The 21,900-nt window shown below is 38.0% G+C and overlaps 2 protein-coding genes across 2 annotated transcripts in view; both read right to left on the reverse strand.

Annotated features, from left to right (window-relative positions):
* The window catches only part of LOC136840676 (protein phosphatase PTC7 homolog), a 361,532-nt gene that overhangs the window by 168,643 nt on the left and 170,989 nt on the right, over positions 1-21,900 (reverse strand). The window lies entirely within an intron of this gene.
* LOC136840677 (uncharacterized) lies at positions 5,772-6,974 on the reverse strand. Its single transcript, XM_067107392.1, has one exon. The coding sequence runs from the start codon at positions 6,837-6,839 to the stop codon at positions 5,916-5,918; it is 924 nt and encodes a 307-aa protein (XP_066963493.1). The 5' UTR covers positions 6,840-6,974; the 3' UTR covers positions 5,772-5,915.

Raw genomic sequence — 21,900 nt, forward strand, 5'->3', positions numbered from 1 at the left:
TTTAGTTTGGCTGAAATCCTTTTTTTTCAGTTTGATATTTTTCTTTGAAAAACTTTTCTTTTAATTAGGTTGATAATTTTTCTTTTAGTTTGGTTGAGATACTTTTCTTTTAGTTTGGTTAAGAGGTCATGTCTTAACTTTTCTCAGTCAAAAAAAATGTCAGCTATATCTAGTTCATGACGTTTATCTTTTTTTTTATATATTTATCAATTTATCTTTTTTATATATTTATCAATTTATCTTTTTTTAAGAAGTGAGATCTTTTCTTTTGGTATTTCCCTTTACCTTCTCTTATGGGCCCTGTGGGCTTGTTCCATTTGAATAGGGGTCATCTTCTGAATAATAATAATAATAATAATAATAATAATAATAATAATAATAATAATAATAATAATAATAATAATAATAATAATAATATGACGTTCGATTTGAAGTAAGCGGAGCTCCATCATACGCGTTTATATACGAACAATTTTCCACTATCAAAAGACAACTATACTTTACAACCAATCAACGTCATCAAAAGTGCACTCTGCAACGTAAGCAACTGAATAAATCAATCAAGAACGGCCCAAGGATAACCTGTCAATACAGGGAGAGGGCAAAATGAAGTTATACCGCCAACGCCTGGCCGATATAAAGAAACGTCCGGGAAGAAATTCGTTTACCTCTTAATCTCATTCCTTCACCTCGTATCAACTGAGAGGGGTCTCTCTCTCTCTCTCTCTCTCTCTCTCTCTCTCTCTCTCTCTCTCTCTCTCTCTCATGGTGGAGATGAAAAACAAAGGCACATCGTTCAGAAATGCAATAACTGTTTATGGCAAAACTTGACTCTGTCTTGGAGTCTGCGCAGGAAATGGAAGGCAGAAGAAAATGAAAACAATAAAAGTGAAATGAACAATAAAAAAACAAATTAAAAAAAAAAACACAGAGACAACACGGAAAATGAAATGCAAGGAGGTGGGAAGAAATGAAAATGATGTGAACAAACAAGAAAGCGGAGTGGACAAATTTTATGGAGACAAAATGTCAAGAATACGCAGTGAACAAAACTTTAAGAAAGCAAAATGAATGTGATAAAAGAAATTGGGAAAGAGAAATAAATAAATAAATATATATATATATATATATATATATATATATATATATATATATATATATATATATATATATATATATATATATATATATATATATATGGCGTTCAGTTCCAGAATGCCATTTACCAAAGTGATTGATGTGCTTTGAAGTAAATGAAATAAATAAAAAAATAAAAATAAAATTACTCCGGAGGACGCTATATTGCCGCTCACGCAGAGGAGGACTCTTGATACAGTGCTCTCTCTCTCTCTCTCTCTCTCTCTCTCTCTCTCTCTCTCTCTCTCTCTCTCTCTCTCCTACTCCTAACCCAATCTTTTTCGAGAAAACCCTTTTCCCTTCTGGTCGTAGCAACCTGACCTGGTAAAAATAAATGGGGGGTAATGAAAGGCGGATTGGAGAGAGAGAGAGAGAGAGAGAGAGAGAGAGAGAGAGACGAGGCTGTACGGAAATCAATAACCCTTGGCCCTAAGTCGTAGATTGTCATGAACACTCTTTTCCTTCAAAGAAAAGAGCTCTTATGCTTTCGCTATTTTTGGCAAATATTGATTCCCTCCGTAACGGCTGAGTTAGCAGATTGCCCAGCAATCTATGATCCCTAGATTACGCACGAAGGGATGCACTCTGCAGATTTCAACATGACCAAAAAAAAAAAAAAAAAATAAAAAAAAAAAAAAAAAAAAAAAAAAAACAACAGCAGCAGTCTACAGAATACGGAATACCTTGACTTGTACAGCTGGAATATAGAATACAGAATTGACGCTACAGGTCAAGCGCTGGGACCTACGAGGTCATTCAGCGCTGAAAGGGAAACTGGGAGCAAAGAGGTTTGAAAGGTGTAACAGGAGGAAAACCTCGCAGTTTTTTAGAAGAGGGTTGAGGAAAGTCAGATGGAAGAAAGAGAATTCTGAACAGAGGTACAGTAAAAGGAATGAAAGGGGTTGCATCTAGGGGGCAGAAGGGACGCTGCAAAGGACCATAAGTAATGCCTACAGTGCACCGCATGAGGTGCACTGGCGGCAGTAACCCCCTACGGGAAATACTGCAGTTGTCTCAGCAACAATGACGGCAATATTGAAGCAATCTTGCAACTGCATCGCATTTATGTCTCAGCAACAATGACGGCAATATTGAAGCAATCTTGCAACTGCATCGCATTTATGTCTCAGCAACAATGACGGCAATATTGAAGCAATCTTGCAACTGCATCGTATTTATATGTCCAATACATCAAGTTCCTCTTCCATATTTTTGAAAATTAAAAACATAAGAGGTCATTGCCTACAGACTGTGTGTGTTTATAATGGCTGCGGTATGCTTTTGGTCAAAGCTTTTGGTGTATAAGTGTTATCTACAGTGTGATTTCAATATTATTCTGAAAAATGAATTACCACAAAGCAAATTTCTGGTCGGCTATTTTGACACCCTGACCCCTTGACCAACCAACAGAGACTGCAAGGGTTACGGTTCTATATATACATAGACTGTATATATACATATATACTGTATACATATTCTATATATATATATATATATATATATATATATATATATATATATATACATATATATATATATATATATATATACATACATACATACATACATATACATATATGCGTGTGTGTGTGTGTGTGATAAACAAAATCGTCAGTGTAAACAAAACAGCTAATAATGCATTTTTTAACCTTATACACAAATGTAATAATTCATTAGTGTTTTCAAACAATTTTTAAATGTTATTTTAAAATTCACTTGAACTAACACATTATCTAAATAAAACACAGTCTTGCAACTGTCCCTGGATGCAATTTAAGCAATTTAACGACGAAAGTCTCTTAACGACAGCCTAACAATTACCCTCTCAAGAGTATTCAGTCAGACGTAATGCTGAATACGACTCCATCATGGTTCTTACAATTGCAAAGTAACGCAAATGAAAACACAAAGCCAGAAGGAACGATGATCAATCTCCGTGCAGAGCTGTGCTTAATAATCTATACCTCGGTTACGAATTGGACTGAAATCCATTCCAGATAAGAGTCACCCTTACTAACGGACAGACGGACTCCAAATCATATATAAGTAAATAAGTAAATAAATAAATAAATAAATAAATAAATAAATAAATAAATAAATAAATAAATAAATACTTAATTAAGTAAAAAAATAAATAACTTAGCAGACAGATAAATAAATAAACTAACCGCGAGATTTTTTCTACGCGAAAGTAATAAAACTTCGCTGCTTTGTCGAGTGAAACAAGGGGATTTCGTCACATCGTACCTTAGGACGAGCCACTACACCTCTTTCAATTGAGCTACGTCAAGATCACAGGAGCATTCGTGTTAATATACGAAACAGGTGGTTTATTCCTGATCCCAAACATAGATCACCTACAAAACAAAAAAAAAAACAAAAAAACGCTACAGAGTATAATATTGCCTTCACAGTCGCCCCTTTAATAACGGCGGGTTGTTGGAGGCAATAACGACGTGGGAGACAAAGTGTTCTATATATTTCAGAATACGGCACACAAAGAAAGAAGCCTGGCAGGGACGTTCATACTCGATAAATGTGTGGGTGAGGATTTCAGAGTAATATAGAGAGATTAACAAAACATAGCAAATGGGGAAATTATTATTCAGAGCAGGCACATATATCTAGGCAAGAAAGACTAACATGAAATGCAACCTTGTATATACTGTATGTACGCAAGTATGTATGTATGTGTACACACACACATATATATACATATATATATGATATATATAAATATGCATAAACATATGCATATATATATGTATAAATATATATTTATATTTGTGCACACACAATATATATATATATATATATATATATATATATATATATATATATATATATATATATATATATATATATATATATATGTATGTATGTATGTATAAACATCACCTCTAGATAACTGATCACAGTAACTGCATTCAGAATTCCCCCTCGCCCCCCAATAAAAAACAAATAAAAAAAACTGACTTCGACATACGACCTTTAAATCCCGGGAAAATAGGCAAAAACTTGATTTCGAAATCACAGTTCCAAACTCATCATTTAATAATTACCAATGAGCATTCAAAAAAAAAAAAAAAAACCTAAAAATGAGTAGCCTGCACGAAAACTGATAAAATTATTTCTCTCGACTTCCCGACCTGCGCGCTCAACTTTGCACATCCATCAGGGAAAATTCAGTTTAAAATACCGTCGCTGCTTGTTAACTCATATGCCATGCACGCACTGCATGCTTTCGCTGGAGAGGGAGAGGAAGAGAGAGGATGTGGGGGTGGTGTAAAGGAGAGGAAGAGGAGGAATGTGGTGATAAAGGGTGGGGGAAGAGTAATGGGCTAATTGAGCAAGGTTACGGAAATGCAACGCTGATTAAATTCCTAGTTGGCAACAGAGAGAGAGAGAGAGAGAGAGAGAGAGAGAGAGAGAGAGAGAGAGAGAGAGAGAGAGTGCGCATTACGGTGATAAAAAATCAGTCTTTACAGACATTAACCTTCAATTTTCAAATACTTTGAAAGTAATATTTAAAGTACCACTGAAGACAGATTAGGCCTACACACTAGTCTGTACAATTCTCGTGTCAAAAAAACAGCCAACTGCAAAGGAGATAACAAAAGAAAAATAACCCTGCAAAATAAAAACAACAAACAACAAACTGCAGCCCATTTCCTCTAGATCGCAAAAAAAAAAAAAAAAAAAAAAAAAAAAAAACAGAAGCCAATAACTACCGCTCACCCCAGCTGTCGATAATAGTGACTGAAAGTAATAATTCCCACAAAACTCGAACCTATTGGTCTCCCCTTTTCCCTCCTCTCCACCCCCCTCCCCTCCCGGCCCTGCAGAGAGAGAGAGAGAGAGAGAGAGAGAGAGAGAGAGAGAGAGAGAGAAAGAAAAATGCAATTAACTTTTGATGAATGCTGCACTTACCTTTGTACCTGATACGTTCCGTTACATGATTTTTTTTTCTCCCGGTGACGAACTGTAACTTATACACAGATAACTCGTAATCACTCTTTTATATACAAAATATATATATATATATATTTATATGTTATATTTATTTAATCTCTATATTCAATATAGCTTTTCAATTTCTTACAAAAAGGCACAGTCACATTACTTTTTGCGTTTCGGTGAAGAAACAGAATTCGCTTGCTAGTTTATCCTGATTACTGTTACTACAAAAATAGTCCTTTCTACGATGCTCTATTTAGAAGATAAGTCACTGTTTGTACACACAACATCCACTGATGAAACAACTAACGTAGGCAACAAACTACGATATTACCCGATTTCAGACACGGTAGACAATTTCACTTCAAAACAGCACTAGGGGATAGAACAAAATATCTCTGTCTTTACAGTTGTGGGGGATTGGGGACCAAAAAACAGTGAAACATCCAAGTAACGAAACAGTAGTATTCTAGACTTTACTATAGAATTGACACTATAGGAATGTCAGTGCAGATGCAAGTCTTCTGCCCAATTATAGTCATCACAAAACATACACTGAATATATTTATATACTTATACTTCCTTTTATGCATACATTTAATTCCGCTGGCAAAACAGAACCAGGTATTGCTGTGCTGACAGAATGTCCCGGTTCCGTCAGTTTCCTCCGCCTTCTTGAGGAGATGAAGGAAGTGACGCCAGGACAGATACAGAGGTCACCCGTTAATTCTTGCCCGCTGCGCGAGTCGACGGTGACGACGACGGGACAGCCATGACGCCATCTGCAACGTGGGATTGACAGGAGCCGAGATCTCCAACCGTTAGGGCGACACCGGAACGAGTAACTTGGCCATCTGGTCTTCCAGAGAAGCCTCCGACTGCACCGACCGCTGGTTGGGGTGGGTGGTGTCGATGAAGGCGTTGTGGGGAAGGACACTCCGCATCCACTCCACGCCCTGAGGCGTCACCCTCGTGCCTCCCAGGTCGACGTGCGTCAGGGTGGCGCTCAGCGGGTTCAGCTGTTCGGGGTCCATGGGCACCAACAGGGCGCTTTCCCCGATGGGCACCTGGCTGTTCGCCGACAAGGGTCTGTACCGCGACTGCTGTCTCGTCATCGTGGTGCGCAAATTGCGCCAGCGGGAGAAGAGGCGGCGCCAGCGGGACCTCGTGTACGCGTCCCGTCGGAGCATCAGCCTCCGAAGGCCATCGTCGGTGACTCCCCTGGAGCCCCGCACGCAGAGGGTGGTGAGAGTGAAGCAGGCGGCGCCCACCACCGCCAAGACGTTGTCGTCGGCGGAGTTGGGCAGATTGAGGGTGGAGAGGCGCGGCATGGCGCCCAGGGCGTGCACCAGCAGCTCCCGGGAGAGAGGATGACACCTGTAGGAGAGGGCGGTCAGCCTGTCCCCGACCAGCTCCAGCAGGTGCAGCAGGGGATCGTGGTCGAGAGGCGCCCAGTGGTACTCCAAGGGCAGCCAACGCGGGCGCGACGCCTGGACGGCCGTCACCACAGCCGTCAGGAGGCGCGGGCTCAGTCGGAGCAGGTAGGAGGCCACGCTGCTCATCGCCGCCGAGCCCAGGGGCGTGACGACGGCCTCTTCGACGAGGCCGGCCAACACCATGACGGCGCGCCCTTCCAGGCTGATTCCGAACAGTTCCACGCAGCCCTCGCCTCCGCAGCAGAAGCCATCGTCGGGTTCGGCGATGGTTCCCGTGGGCGAGAGACTGGGCTGCTTGTTGGCAAGCATCTTTTTTTTTTTTTTTTAGTCACTGCTTCCGACTTCAGAGGAGGACAACGATGCTCTCACTAATGTGCCGGTCATTTCTATCTCCCTCTGTGTTCCCTTACGGAGCCTTTTCATGAAATGTCACCTCACGAGTATCTCAACAATTCTTTTCACATGCCTCACACTCAACTGGCCGAGTGACAGGACCGCACCGTCACCCTTTGTGAAGTTCCCAATGGCTGTCTATTACAACAAGGAGGAGTAAGAGATTAAGGATACGTGACACGTGACCACACAAATGACACAACACAATCAGCACAAGTAATATAATCAGACAAAAACAAGATGAGCTTTATTAAAAAAGAAAAAACATTCTTAGGTCAGCATTCATGATGAATAACGCTGCTAACATGCGAATAATTGGGAGATGGGTCACGAATAAAATTATTATTCTTATTATTATTACTGTTATTATTATTATTAATCAGAAGATGACACCTATTCATGTGAAACAAGCCCACCACAGGGGCCACTTACTTGAAATTCAAGCTTCCAAACAACATTACGGTGTTCATTAGGAAGAAACAAGAGGAGGTAAAGGGACATACGGAAAGGAGATCTCTCACTTAATAAAAAATAAAAATAATTAATTAATAAATAGGTAAAATTGTATTAAAACACAAGAAGACTATTATTAAGGCAGTAATGCATTGCGTCTCCGCTTGAACTTCTGAAGCGGTTCCAATTGCACGACGTCCCAAGGGGAGAGAAAATAGGAACTCCCACAATGCAACGCAATAATCCGGCGTCCGGACCAATATCCGATAAAAGCGTGTTTTCAGTGGGAAATACTAAGAGCCAAACGAACAATGGTAGATATATACTTCAATGACTGGGCCTTTGCGTCTGCGAACGTGAATATGCAACAAGTTATTCTTCTTGCATACATTAACAGTCTATGCGTATGTTGTCATTCATTACTATAAAATATATATATATATATATATATATATATATATATATATATATATATATATATATATATATATATATATATACATATATATATAAGTCCAAAAGCATAAAAATTCACAGAACAAAAGTGAACCTCACATATGAGAGAGAGAGAGAGAGAGAGAGAGAGAGAGAGAGAGAGAGAGAGAGAGAGAGAGAGAGAGAGAGAGAGAATTTACAATTACCATAAAGTATACATAAAATTGAATACCTTCATTTAGTGGTGATTTTGCTGATTCTTCTAAACCAAAAAAGAACAATAATAATTTTAAATAAACATAACTCAGTTATTCATAATCTCCAAACACCGTTCGTTCAAAATCCCAAAAATTATTCGACTAGTACTACCGTACAACCATAACTTTTGAGAATAATTCAGGCACGAGTAGGATTTTAAATTTAAGGCCAATCCTTTTTATAGCGCGGGCCATTATTTTATTTACTTAAACAAAGGCACACTTTAAACTCCAACAAACAAACGAAAGTTGTCAATTAAGGAGTATTTGTTTCTCTGTCATTTATACAAAACAAACCAAAGTTTTCTTGAGTAATCTGTTAATGATAAAGAACCGGGTATAAAGGTGTAGCATTTGTTCCTCATCAGCAATTTGCTAAGATTCACATTTGTGAAGATAATTCGAAAAACCCTACGGATATCCAAACGCACGTTTCACTATCCCTTGCATCGAATCTGAATTTGAATATATAAGATTTAAGCCAAAGGCTAAGAACCAGGACCTATGACGAGGTCATTCAGTAATGAAAGGGAAACTGAGAGTAATGGAGGCTTGAAAGGTTTAACAGGGGGAAAACCTCGCAGTTGTTGCACTATGAAACAATTCTTAGGAGAGGGCGAAGGAAAGCAAGATGGAAAAGTATACCTTAGTTTTTACCAGACCACTGAGCTGATTAACAGCTCTCCTAGAGAGGGCTGGCCCGAAGGATTAGACTTATTTTACGTGGCTAAGAACCAACTGGTTACCTAGCAACGGGACCTACAGCTTATTGTGGAATCCGAACCACACCAAGAAATGAATTCCTATCACCAGAAATAAATTCCCCTAATTCTTCTAAGAACGGAGTTATCATGAGAGGAACGAAAGGGGTTGAAGCAGCTGGGGCCAAAAGGAAGCTGCAAAGAATCTCAACTAACGCCTACAGTGCACCACGTGAGGCGCACCGAGACGGCACTACTACCCCACCACCCGCCCCCCAACCCTCGAAGGATACCAAATGTGAAGGTCGATCCAAACAGCCTCTTCATAATCAACCTGGAGCGACGCTGCCAGCGCTGTACATTACCTCCCTGTCAATTTACCTCGAAACCTACGACCTGTTTCCGTAACACGAAAATCTGCCGCGACGTTTCAGCGCCGTAAAGTTTCCTTTTAGACTTCCGTTTCGATCGGAGGTCGCGGCCCCGACGAAAAGTTATGCCGTCGGCGGACTTATATCAAGTGCCGGAGGGCGTGCAGTTTCTCCAATAAACAATTGTTTTTATGTTCTTTCCAGTCCGCATTGTGGCGATTTTTCATGTATGCACGAATGGATGGACAAACTAATCAAAACAAAAGCACTCTCTCTCTCTGTATGTGTGTGTGTATGTATGTATGTATGTATGTATGTATGTATGTATGTATGTATGTATGTATGTATGTATGTATGTATGTGTATAATATATATATATATATATATATATATATATATATATATATATATATATATATATATATATATATATATATATATATATATATATATATATATGAATACACACACACACACTATATATATATATATATATATATATATATATATATATATATATATATATATATATATATATATATATATGTATATATAATCTACCCGTACACGTGAATAGTTCCTCGGTGGGTGAGCGGGTTCTGTTCTCAGCTACCACTCTGTAGGTCGCGAGTTCGAATCTCCGACCGGCCAGTGAAGAACAAGAGGAATTTGTTTCTGATAATAGAAATTCATTTCTCGCTATAATGTGGTTCGGATTCCACAATAAGCTGTAGGTCCCGTTGCTAGGTAACCAATTGGTTCTTAGCCACGTAAAAATAAATCTAATCCTTCGGGCCAGCCCTAGTAGAGCTGTTAATCAGCTCAGTGGTCTGGTTAAACTTAAGATATACTTAACTTTTTTACCCGTACATGTACGTGTACCATACGCCAGTTTCTCCTTAAGGAGGGTGAAGCCCAGAACTTATGCACAACCTGCCAGTAGGTCGGCAAGTCCTATACAAGGAAACAATGCGCAAGCAATCGCTCTATCCACTTCGTCTTGCAAAAGCAAGCCAGACCAGCTCCCCCCCCTCCCCCGGGGGGGGGGACCATGAGAACAGGAACACCCACTGAGTTCCCTGGCTGGAATTGATAAGACCAGGGACTTTCGCAACAGTGTTTGCTTTTAGGAATGGGTTCAAGACGTGCTGACATAAGCTAAGAGGAGGAAGAAAATCAAATGTAAATTGAATGTGAATGAAGAAGGACAATTAAATGCAAATGACAGGAACGAAATCATTTGGAAGAAGAGCAGCAATTACCGATATCGATGTTTGATAATGAAGCCCATTATATATTAATTGGCGGATACGATTACTTCCTCTCTTCTCTCTCTCTCTCTATCTCGCGTATATATACCGGTACTTTGCAATTTAAATCTCTCTCTCTCTCTCTCTCTCTCTCTCTCTCTCTCTCTCTCTCTCTCTCTCTCTCTCGAGTTCACATACCAGTACTTTGCAATTAAAATAGCCGCTTCTATGTTACCTCTCTCTCTCTCTCTCTCTCTCTCTCTCTCTCTCTCTCTCTCTCTCTCTCTCTCTCTCTCTCTCTCGAGTATACATACCGGTACTTTGCAATCTAAAAAGGCCGCCCTCTCTCTCTCTCTCTTTCTCTCTCGTATATATAACAGTACTTTGCAATTAAAATAGCCAGTTCTATGTTCTCTCTCTCTCTCTCTCGCATACCTACCGGTACTTTGCAATTAAAATAGCCGCTTCTATGTTACCTCTCTCTCTCTCTCTCTCTCTCTCTCTCTCTCTCTCTCTCTTATACACATACTCAGCAATTTCTTACAGCCCTTCTATACTACTTTAACATTTTCATAACAGAGGAGAGGAATGCTTTTCCGTTGTTTATGGCGCCTCCGTCCATACCCAGCTGCCAAACTTCATGTTTGTGTCATATGCGGCGATCATACACCTGTTATATTCATTTACCTTAGCCTGTGTGACGTTACTCTTGTAACGTGGTTTGGTCTTCCCAAGTCCTAAATATGTGTTCTGTTACTGAGTGGGACTCGGGCAAGTCATCCTTTTCTTTGCTTGTTAATTGAAGCATTTTTTCCTATTTCGATGGCCAATTATTTAAGCGTTTTTTTTTTTTGTTAGCTAGTGTGTGTATGTATATATACATATATATATTATATATATACACATACATACGTACAGTACATATCAATTTATCACACATTATTATAATATATATATATATATATATATATATATATATATATATATATATATATATATATATATATATATATATATATATTATACACGGCTTGAAAATAAAGTCGAAACCGGTCAGGACCTACACCCCGTCTCTTATTTTTCACCTGTGGTAATGTGTGATAAATGAATCACGTACAAAAGTGATTATAATTATACATCTATATATATATATATATATATATATATATATATATATATATATATATATATATATATATATATATATATATATTACATAATGTCAATATAATATATACAGTCACACAATAAAACTATTCTTATTCACTTATTTTTTAAATCCGTATCTGCTACATTTTGCTCAAATATATTCATGACGCACTGTTCACTTTTTTGCTGCACGAAGGCATTTCCACCTCATCAAAGCTTGCTGAAAGAGTTCAATGCCATTTGGCATTTCACAAATATATATGAATAATAAAAATAAAAATAATAATAATAATAATAATAATAATAATAATAATAATAATAATAATAATAATAATAATAAACACAGAATTGAAACACATTCCATAAATTGTGCAATAACAGGTCCAGTGCCATTTGGCATTTTCCAGATATATATGAATAATAAAAATAATGACGATAGTAATAATAAACCATATAAGAACTGAAACACATTCCATAAACTGTGCAATGACAGTCACCGAGGCTCACCTCACAGCAGCGTTCCAAACAAAATAAGTATCTATACAAAGAGCTGGCGATTGCGCAGTGGAAATTAAAAAGGTTAAAAAGACAAAAAAATAGGACAAGGCATTTCAAAGAGAGATTTGAAAAACTTTCAGGTGTTTCGCAAATTTGCCCAAGAGATGAGAAGCAGGCAAAAATCTGGGGATAACGAAGAGAGACAGAGAAAAAAAAAGACAGAACAAACATCTGCTTCTCCTCTGCGTTCTACGAATGGCGAGAGAGACCGCTACAGTTTAAAAACAAAGTACATAAGAAAAAAAAAACTCATAAACAAATGAAATCTGTAATCTATTCAGGCGAGAGAGAATGAAAGAATTCTAACAAACAGGGGAAAGAGAAAAGAAAGAGAGAGAGAGAGAGAGAGAGAGAGAGAGAGAGAGAGAGAGAGAGAGAGAGAGAGAGAGAGAGAGAGAGACCCTCTACCACCACTTTGCATTGGCGGGAAAGGGAAAGAGAGAGAGAGAGAGAGAGAGAGAGAGACCTTCTACCACCACTTTGCACATGCGGGAGAGAGAGAGAGAGAGAGAGAGAGAGAGAGAGAGAGAGAGAGAGAGAGAGAGAGAGAGAGAGAGAGAGAGAGAGAGAGAGAGAGAGAGAGAGAGAGCGCACGCTTGCCATTTCAATGTTGCATCAACACAGGCGAAGTTCTCGAAGGGAGGAGGAGGAGGAGGAGGAGGAGGAGGAGGAGGAGGAGGAGGAGGAGGAGGAGGAGGAGGAGGAGGAGGAGGAGGAGGAGGAGGAGGAGGAAGCGGATGCATTCGCAATATAAATATGGGATAACTTCCAAGAAGACTTGGAAATGACACTAACTGTTTAGATTACTTAGTGGTCTGGGTTTGAACCGAGTATATTCAGCCCTTTTTAGTTTTCTGTAAAAGAAAACTATTGCGGTGGCTATTTGTCTGTCCGTCCGCACTTTTTTCTGTCCTCCCTCCGATCTTCAAAACACTGAGGCTAGTGGGCTGCAAATTGGTATGTTGATCATCCACCCTCCAACCAGCAAACATGCAAAATTTCACCCCTGTGTTTCTCTATTTTCACCCCTGTGTTTCTCTATTGCATTTTGGGTTAAAGTTAGTCATGATCGTGCGTCTGGCACTTTAGGCAACCACCGGGCCGTGGCTGAAAGTTTCATGGGCCGTGGCTGAGAGTTTCATACAGCCTTATACGCGGTACAGAAAACTTCGGCGCACTCTTTACTGATCATTAGCCTTGAAACGATTTTTTGGAAACTGGAGCCGTTTAGAGTTTATTTAGGAAGATACGAATTCCTTCGAGATAAATAATAATAATAATAATAATAATAATAATAATAATAATAATAATAATAATAATAATAATAATAATAATAATAATAATAATAATAATACCAGAAAGAAGAAAACGAACTACTATTTCTGTACGGAGAGAGAGAGAGAGAGAGAGAGAGAGAGAGAGAGAGAGAGAGAGTGCCAGAGAGAGAGAGAGAGAGAGAGAGAGGAGAGAGAGAGAGAGAGAGAGAGAGAGAGAGAGAGAGAGATTTTTCTCAGGCAAAGTTAAACAATACATTTTTATTCAGATGAAGACACAACAATAAATAAATGCCAGAGAGAGAGAGAGAGAGAGAGAGAGAGAGAGAGAGAGAGAGAGAGAGAGAGAGAGAGAGAGAGTTGTTCTCATGTAAAGTTAAACAATGTTTTTATACACAAGATAACACAGCAATAAATAAATGCCAGAGAGAGAGAGAGAGAGAGAGAGAGAGAGAGAGAGAGAGAGAGAGAGAGAGAGAGAGAGAGAGAGAGAGATAATTTCCTCCGGCAAAATTGAACAATACGCCTCCGTACAGAAAAGAGTAGAGTGATAAAAACAAATCCCAACATCACTAGCAGATTCTTTTCATAAGATACTTTCAATCTCCTAGATTAATGCAGCCACGTGCGACGCCAGAGGCGACATACAGCTACTTAAAAGTCTTCCCTCAAGTTTTGTGCAAAGAGACGATAAAAATATACAAAACATGAAGATGACTGAAACCTGTAATTCTCGGCATCACTGAATATCACGAACATTTACAGAACTAAGTTTGTCAGAGATTTATAAAATTATATAAAAAAAACTAACTTGAAACCATAACTTAAATGAATATAACTTAGAAGTCTTGTTTCCCTGTAACTCACCTTCCCCAAGCCACACCAAAACCCCATACAAACTTTAAACACTCAAGATCGTAGAGATTCGTAAACATACACAGAACCCTTCACCTGAACAACTAACCTTGACTTAATATCAGGAATTTTACTTAAAAGAACACCATTTTCTTACTTCGCTTTAACCCTCCCCTCCTGCCCCCACCCCCAACACACACACACACACACACACCCCACTTAAAACAAATAAGATCGTCACAAATTTATAAAAAAAAAATTACAAAAAACTCGCTTTACCTCAACAACCTTAATTTAAAATCATAGATATTACTAAAGTGAATATCACTCACTGGGCTTTCTTCCCTGTAACCTCCACCTCCAAAAAACACACAAAACACATACACACACACACACACACACACACACACACAGACAAAACCATCCAAACTTTAAAAATTTCAAGATCGTCAAATTTATATAAAAAAAGACAAAAAAACCTTACCTCATCAACTAACCTTGATTTAAATCATAAATATTACTGATGTGAATATCGCTTACAGGTCTTACTTCTCTTTAACCCTCCCCCTTTTTCCACACACACACACACACACACACACACACACACACAAACCCTTTACCTCAACAACTAACCTTGATTTAAAATCATAAACGTTACTGGAATGAATAATACTTATAGGTCTTACTTCCCTTCAACCGCCCCCACCCACATCTACCCTCCCCACCCCCAACACATACACGCACGCCCAACCTCCAGCTGTAAACAGTTTACATTATTCCCCTACTTGAGGACCTTGCGTCATCAATTGGCCAGTATCACCCACGACAGGTGTGGCAGGTTTCACCTGGGTGTCCTCCTCCAACCTGAAGGAGACACTCAGGGCATTGAGGACAAAAAAAAAAAAAAAAAAAAATCTAATCTTACTTCTCAAGTGGCAGATTGCAAAATCAGCTGAATAATATATACCTTAATATTTAATCTAGTGGGCTTAATATTTATGTTTTCACGGTGCTGGGACTTTTCGCTACTGGACCGTACGTACCCTGACATTTCGTTATCGGACACTTCGCTACTGGACAGGTCGTTACTAGGACCCTTCGCTACTAGGACAATACGCTACCAAAAGCTATATTTGCCTTGTTCTTTATTGAATCGGTGGGGATCCAGTTTTTTTTTATTGGAATAGTAACATACATGTTAATAATAATAATAATAATAATAATAATAATAATAATAATAATAATAATAATAATAATAATTAGTGATTTTATAAACTAACACAAGTGAGAAAAAAAATCTTTGTTATAATTCATCATTTATACACTAGCTAGTATCACTTACAATGTATGTATCATAAAATCAAAATATAAAATAAAAAGTATTAAAAGAAAAATGACTTTAATTTCAGTACTGATCAAAGCTTCAAGTTATGGGCGATAGGTTTAAGAAAATTCATTTTACATTCAGGGTCGTAACGATTAATAACTTTCAGAATCCTCTGCTCACATTCCTTATACTTTTTTTCCTTGGAAGCTGGGTAACCGCATTTTATTTGTATTATTTTCGATCCCGCTAGTGCTCCCTCGTTTTCTAAGGTGTCAATAAGTTTCCATATTTTAGGGTGTGAGCTTATAACTGACATTCCAAGGGAGCTATGAGCACCCCCCCGCCTATAAGTTATTTGTCCTTGGCATTTCATTGATTGTCCTTTCGTAAACATTCCACACATCTATAGGAAACAGGGTGATCTAGTCTTCTCCTCCTAGATCCACGGCCTCGTTCACCACCAATATAATTTGTAGCGAAGTAAGAAACAATTTCTTTTGGGATTTCGTCATCATCAGTTAACTCTTCAAATCCTTCGACGAAGTCGTTTTTGGGTAAAAATGTCGGTGCTGGGAAACACCGCACTTTCAAACTAAAGCCGTCGTCTTCATGGTATCGTACCTTGTATCCAGCTTGAACTGTATGTTTGTAAATATTCTGAGCTAAATTACATAACACCAGGTAACTTCCGTTTCTTGAAAAACAGTCTTCAGAGAATTTAAGACCGCTTTTTCAAAGTCAACCACAATATGATCTGACTCATAATTTTGTACAAGCTCTTTAATTATGCAGAAGAAGCGTTTATAAGTGGCCTCGATTTTGTCAGGCAGCAGTGCAAAGTCGGGAAACAATCATGCTTTTATTTTGAATATGCATGGTACATAAATGGTAGTATATTATTGGACAACACTTGAATGTTCCAACGCGGGCCCACACTTCAAAGTTCTTCCAATCCCTTAACCCACCTTCAGATGCAAATACTAAAACCCTTTCAAGATCATCTTCACCACTGTCATACTGCAGAAATAGCGGCCCATTACTCAGTTTGGCGTACTCTTCACGAATCAGATCAACATGACGTGTTTTTGGGATTGGAGGACATTCATTTTTCTTTTGCCTCCAACGGCGTATATTACGGCTTAAATTTGATGCAGAAGGAAGTTCAGCTACGGCACATTCATGCAAATTCTTCAATTCAGTAGCAAGCAAAGTACGACAGGAGTCCTGGGTTCCTGGTTTATCCTTATCTTTCGTTTATCATATTCATAATTCAAATCATCCACTAACTTGGTTTGTTTTCTTCTGGATGTAATCGTGCTTCCTCGGCTTCTTGACTGACTAAAGGTTCAATAACTTAAAAAAAAAAAAAAAAGGACTTGGTGGATGGTAAATGAAATAAGAAGGATAGAAGGTATAATTACAATAACAAGGTATTCAGTATTGAAGTAATTTGGGAAATTGGTGGTTCGTAAATGAAACAAGATAGAAAGATGGTATAATTACATTAACAAGGTATTCAGTATGTAAATAATTATACAGGTAGCGTATTGTCCTAGTAGCGACGGGTCCTACTAACGAACTGTCCAGTAGCGAAGTGTTCGGCAACGAAATGTCCGGGTACGAATGGTCCAGTAACGAAACGTCCGGACACCGTTTTCACTAACAGGGCTATGCTGGACCAAACCACATCAGTGAAAACCAGTATGTCTTTTGCAAATACTAATGAGTGAACGCGTAACAGAATTAAGTTTCTTGTTTCTTATTTTAATTCCCGTCTTTTGCAAATACTAATGAGTGAACGCGTAACAGAATTAAGTTTCCTGTTTCTTATTTTAATTCCTGTCATTTGTAATTACTAATGATTGAACGTGTAACAGAATTTAGAATTTTTTCTATTTTAATTCCTGTCATTTGTCAATACCAATGACTGAACGTGTAACAGAACTGAGTCTTTTGTTCCTTATTTCAATTCCTGTCATTTGCACATACCAGTGACAAGGTGCGACAGAATTTGGTATTGTTCCAAATTTTAAAACGCATTTCATTATGTAATATCAACTAAATACAAAAACACATCTGAACTAAGAACCTCTACATGAACTCCGCTAATAAATTTCAAGGTAAAATTCGACATTAATTATGTAACCAGCTAACACAAAATCAAGCAACATCTTGAAGTCTTCGTGGTTAATGTTGATGCAAGCACGTGCACCTGTTTGTCACTGCCAAAAAAAAAAATAAATAAATAAATAAATAAATAAATAAATAAATAAATGTAACTGCAAAGGCTCCACCAATTCTCGTCCATCTGTTAAGAAAATTTAAAAGTGTTTTTCTCCCGACCCGTCTTCTTCCCACGGACAAAAAAAGGGGGAACTCATTAATAAAACATTTATCTTCATTAAGTCTGCAAACGTAAACTTTTGTATCCTGGAAGAAACACGGCTCTTGAAAATATTAAAAGTAATTGTCCGCTGTATAATGTCTCTACGTCTGGCATTCAGAAACTGAATAATTTTCTCCCCAGTCCAGAATTATTCCTTGATTTCTTTTTAATTACGGTTTCTATACTGTTTACTTCTTTCCCGAATGCGGAATGAAGGGTTTTACCGCGTAAATTGTCAGGTGCATAAAAAATATACCACATTCACAATTAAAATTATAACAAACGACAATGCTTCCAACAAAATTAATGTATTTATGATTACAGGACGTAGATACTGCATGAGAAATATACTTATATCTTTATCAGTAAATTATATTTCATATTTATATTTTGTACCTACATTTGAATACTTGAGAAAACTATAATACAGAAACAACTTTTGTATTAATATTCTGTTCCTGTTTTATGATTATAACTTCAACGACAGACAAAGCTTTGGCGTACAAGAAGTTCGCGCAAATCACATGATGACAGCGTGCAGGCGAATGAAATTCGCAATGTTTGAATAAAAACCCCATACGAGGTATTACTGTCAGTCACCAAGCGTCAAATAAACTAGTGAAAGTCTCTTATTTTAGCGACAAATTACTGTAATTACCAAGTGTGAAAATAAACTATTGAAAGCATTTTATTTTAGCGACTGATTACTGTAGTCACCAAGTTTGAAAATAAACTATTGAAAGTCTTTTTTAGCGACATGTATTCTGTACTTACCAAATGTGAAAATAAACTAGTGACAGCATTTCAATTTAGCGACAAATTACTGTAATCACCAAGCGTGAAAATAAACCACTGAAAGCCTTCAATTTAGCGAATAATTTTTGTAATCACCAAGTGTGACTATAAACCAAAGAAAGCCTTTTATTTTAGCGAACGATTTCTATAATCACCAAGTGTGAAAAAAACCCTTTTATTTTGGCGAATGATTTCTGTAATCACCAAGCGTGAAAACAAACTATTGCAAGCCTTTCATTTTAACGAAATGATTTACGTAGTCACCAAGCGTAAAAATAAAAAGAATTTAACGGGGACCTCCTTGCCAGCTTTTCGGTGTTTGTAGCAGAGGACGGGTCCTATTCTTGTTGGGGGTCATTTAACTGAGTTTTTTTGTAATTTTTTTTTTTTTTGAGAAAGAATTCTAGTCTCCCTCAAAAAAGCTAAAACAGTTGTTTTTGTTTATTTTTTGTTTGAGGATGAATGCTGGGCCCCTTCAATAAAAGGCCCAAAAGCCAGTGAGTCAAGAGGCTTATAATATACTCCTATCATTGTCTTTTCTTTATATTTTTGACTAAATGTATTACGTTCAAGAAAAGACAATGATAGGAGTATATTATAAGCCACTTAACTCACTAGCTTTCGGCCTTTTATTTGAGGGCCCAGAATTCGTCCTCAAACAAAAATATAAACAAACAACTGTTTTAGCTTCTCTGAGAGAGACTAGAATTCTTTCTAAAAAAAATTACAAAAAACTCAGTTAAATGACCCCCAACAAGAACAGGGGCCCTTCCTCTGCTACAAACAACGAAAAGCTGGCAAGGAGGTCCCCGTTAAATTCTTTGGCTACCATCACGAAGCCCACAGCACTCGGTAGTACATTGCTGGGCCAGTCCGTAATATTAAAACATTTCAAGATAGTACTTCGCTGCGCAAATTTGTTTTATCACTACGCTTCACGATAGGACATTGCTTTGCCAATCTGTAATCTCACACCATTTCAAGATAGTTCAATGCTTCGCCAATCTGTAATCTTGCTACATCTTAAGATAGTTCATTGCGCCCCAATCTGTAATCCTCCTACATTTCAAGATAGTACATCGCTGCGCCAATCTGTAATCTTACTACATTACAAGATAGTACACTGCTAAGCCAAATTGTTGTACGTTGCTTCGCCAATCCGTCGTAATCTTACTACATTTCAAGATAGTACATCGCTGAGCCAGTCTTACTACATTTCAAGATAGACTACAGATTGGGGCAGCGATGTACTATCTCGAAATGTAGTTAAGATTACAGTTTGGCTTAGCAGCGTAAGATTACAGATTGGGGCAGCGATGTACTTCCTACACTTCAAGACAGTACATCGCTGTGCCAATCTGTAATACCACTACTAGACAAATAGCGAAAACGACCCACACCTACATGAAAAAAAAACTGCATATATTACGTACATCCCGCAAAAAAAAAAAAACAACGTCCACACATATTCCATACAGCAACATACACCTGAAGGACAAAAACTGCGAGATTATTAACAACGGAAAAAAATTACTTGTTCCTTTTTTGCAACCTCATGGGCAATACGTTAAAGCTAAAAAAAAAAAAAAAAAAAAAAAAAACTTAGAGAATACTACTACTTGTGGGAGTTTTTTTATGCCATGAATATTTATATGTCGTCGTGCGGGTTAATGACGGTACACCGCGTGGAGAGTGAAAAGGGATTTTTTTTTGTTTGTTAAAATATGAATGTGAACTCCAAACAAATGGACATGCATGAATATTTATGTTTGTTGTGTGATCACGTGACGAGAAACAGACATTCAAATTCATCTTGATTGTTATTAAACGTGAAAGGCTTGTTAAAATATAAAAATAGAAACAAATATCTGATGCCCTACGTGTTCAAACCTCTGCTACATGAAAAACACAAAACAACGCACACATAACAAGCGTAGTGGTAAATAAATACATAAATAAACAATAAAAATACATAAATACATTAATTAATATATTAATAAATAAGTAGTTACAAAAATAAATGAACAATTTCGAAACAGAAACGGCCCAAAGCGTGAAGAAGATGGCGAGGCCTTATTCATCCTCCAGATATTTTCTAGATCCGCCACGTAACACAAACACAAACACAAACACACACACACACACACACACACTTTGAGTTACCGAGGCATCATGACGTGGCAAAATGAATTTCCTATCGCGGCCGGCTCTCTCTCTCTCTCTCTCTCGCCCCTCTCCCGGGCAATAATATCCGCATTTTACGACACCCAATATGAATAATACATATCCCGGGATAAACCGACTTCGCCTCCGCGCTCCCAACCTGCGTGGGTCCTCTCTGGAGAGAGAGAGAGAGAGAGAGAGAGAGAGAGAGAGAGAGAGAGAGAGAGAGAGAGAGAGGGAGGGGGGCTGAGGGGGAATGGATCTGCTTTGTTAGGAAAAACCAATATAAAATACAAATTTTATATATATAATATTTATACATTAATTTTCATCACATCACCGTGGCAATTTCTATTCACGAACATTAAGCTACAAACGTCATTTAATATATATATCCAATTCGCTCTACCTCGAAAATAATTATATATACAGTATATATACACATATATATATGTATATGTATATACGTATGTATGTAAATATTTTTGAGGTAGAGCAAATTAGATATATATTAAATGACATTTGTAGCTCAACGTTTGTGAATAAAATGGTCACGGTTATGTGATGAAAATTAATATATAAATGAGAGAGAGAGAGAGAGAGAGAGAGAGAGAGAGAGAGAGAGAGAGAGAGAGAGAGAGAGAGAGAACCGACTGACATCCAACCCAGAACCCGAAAGAAAGAAGCAGCGGAGGGCTCATACATTCGCCAGGTTGAATCGGTTCACTGGCTGGCCCCCGAGAGTTATACACACACATATCGATCCCAGATCCGGACAAAACTGGAGAGATAATAATAATAATGTCAAAATTAACAGGCCCTGCCCTGAAGGAGACGTCATACGAAGAAAGCTGAAACTTACAACAAACTTCGTTTTGTTTCGTGCGGTCCGTAATGTCATTTTGAATGACGCATTTTGACTCGTGAGTCGGTGGTACTTTGGCTTGTTATCTAAGCGTCCCCAGCTCCGAGGTGCTAGTTCTAAACGTGGCGGAAGCTCCTT

Source organism: Macrobrachium rosenbergii, chromosome 8 (assembly GCF_040412425.1).
Source record: "Macrobrachium rosenbergii isolate ZJJX-2024 chromosome 8, ASM4041242v1, whole genome shotgun sequence".
NCBI classification, from domain to species: domain Eukaryota; kingdom Metazoa; phylum Arthropoda; class Malacostraca; order Decapoda; family Palaemonidae; genus Macrobrachium; species Macrobrachium rosenbergii.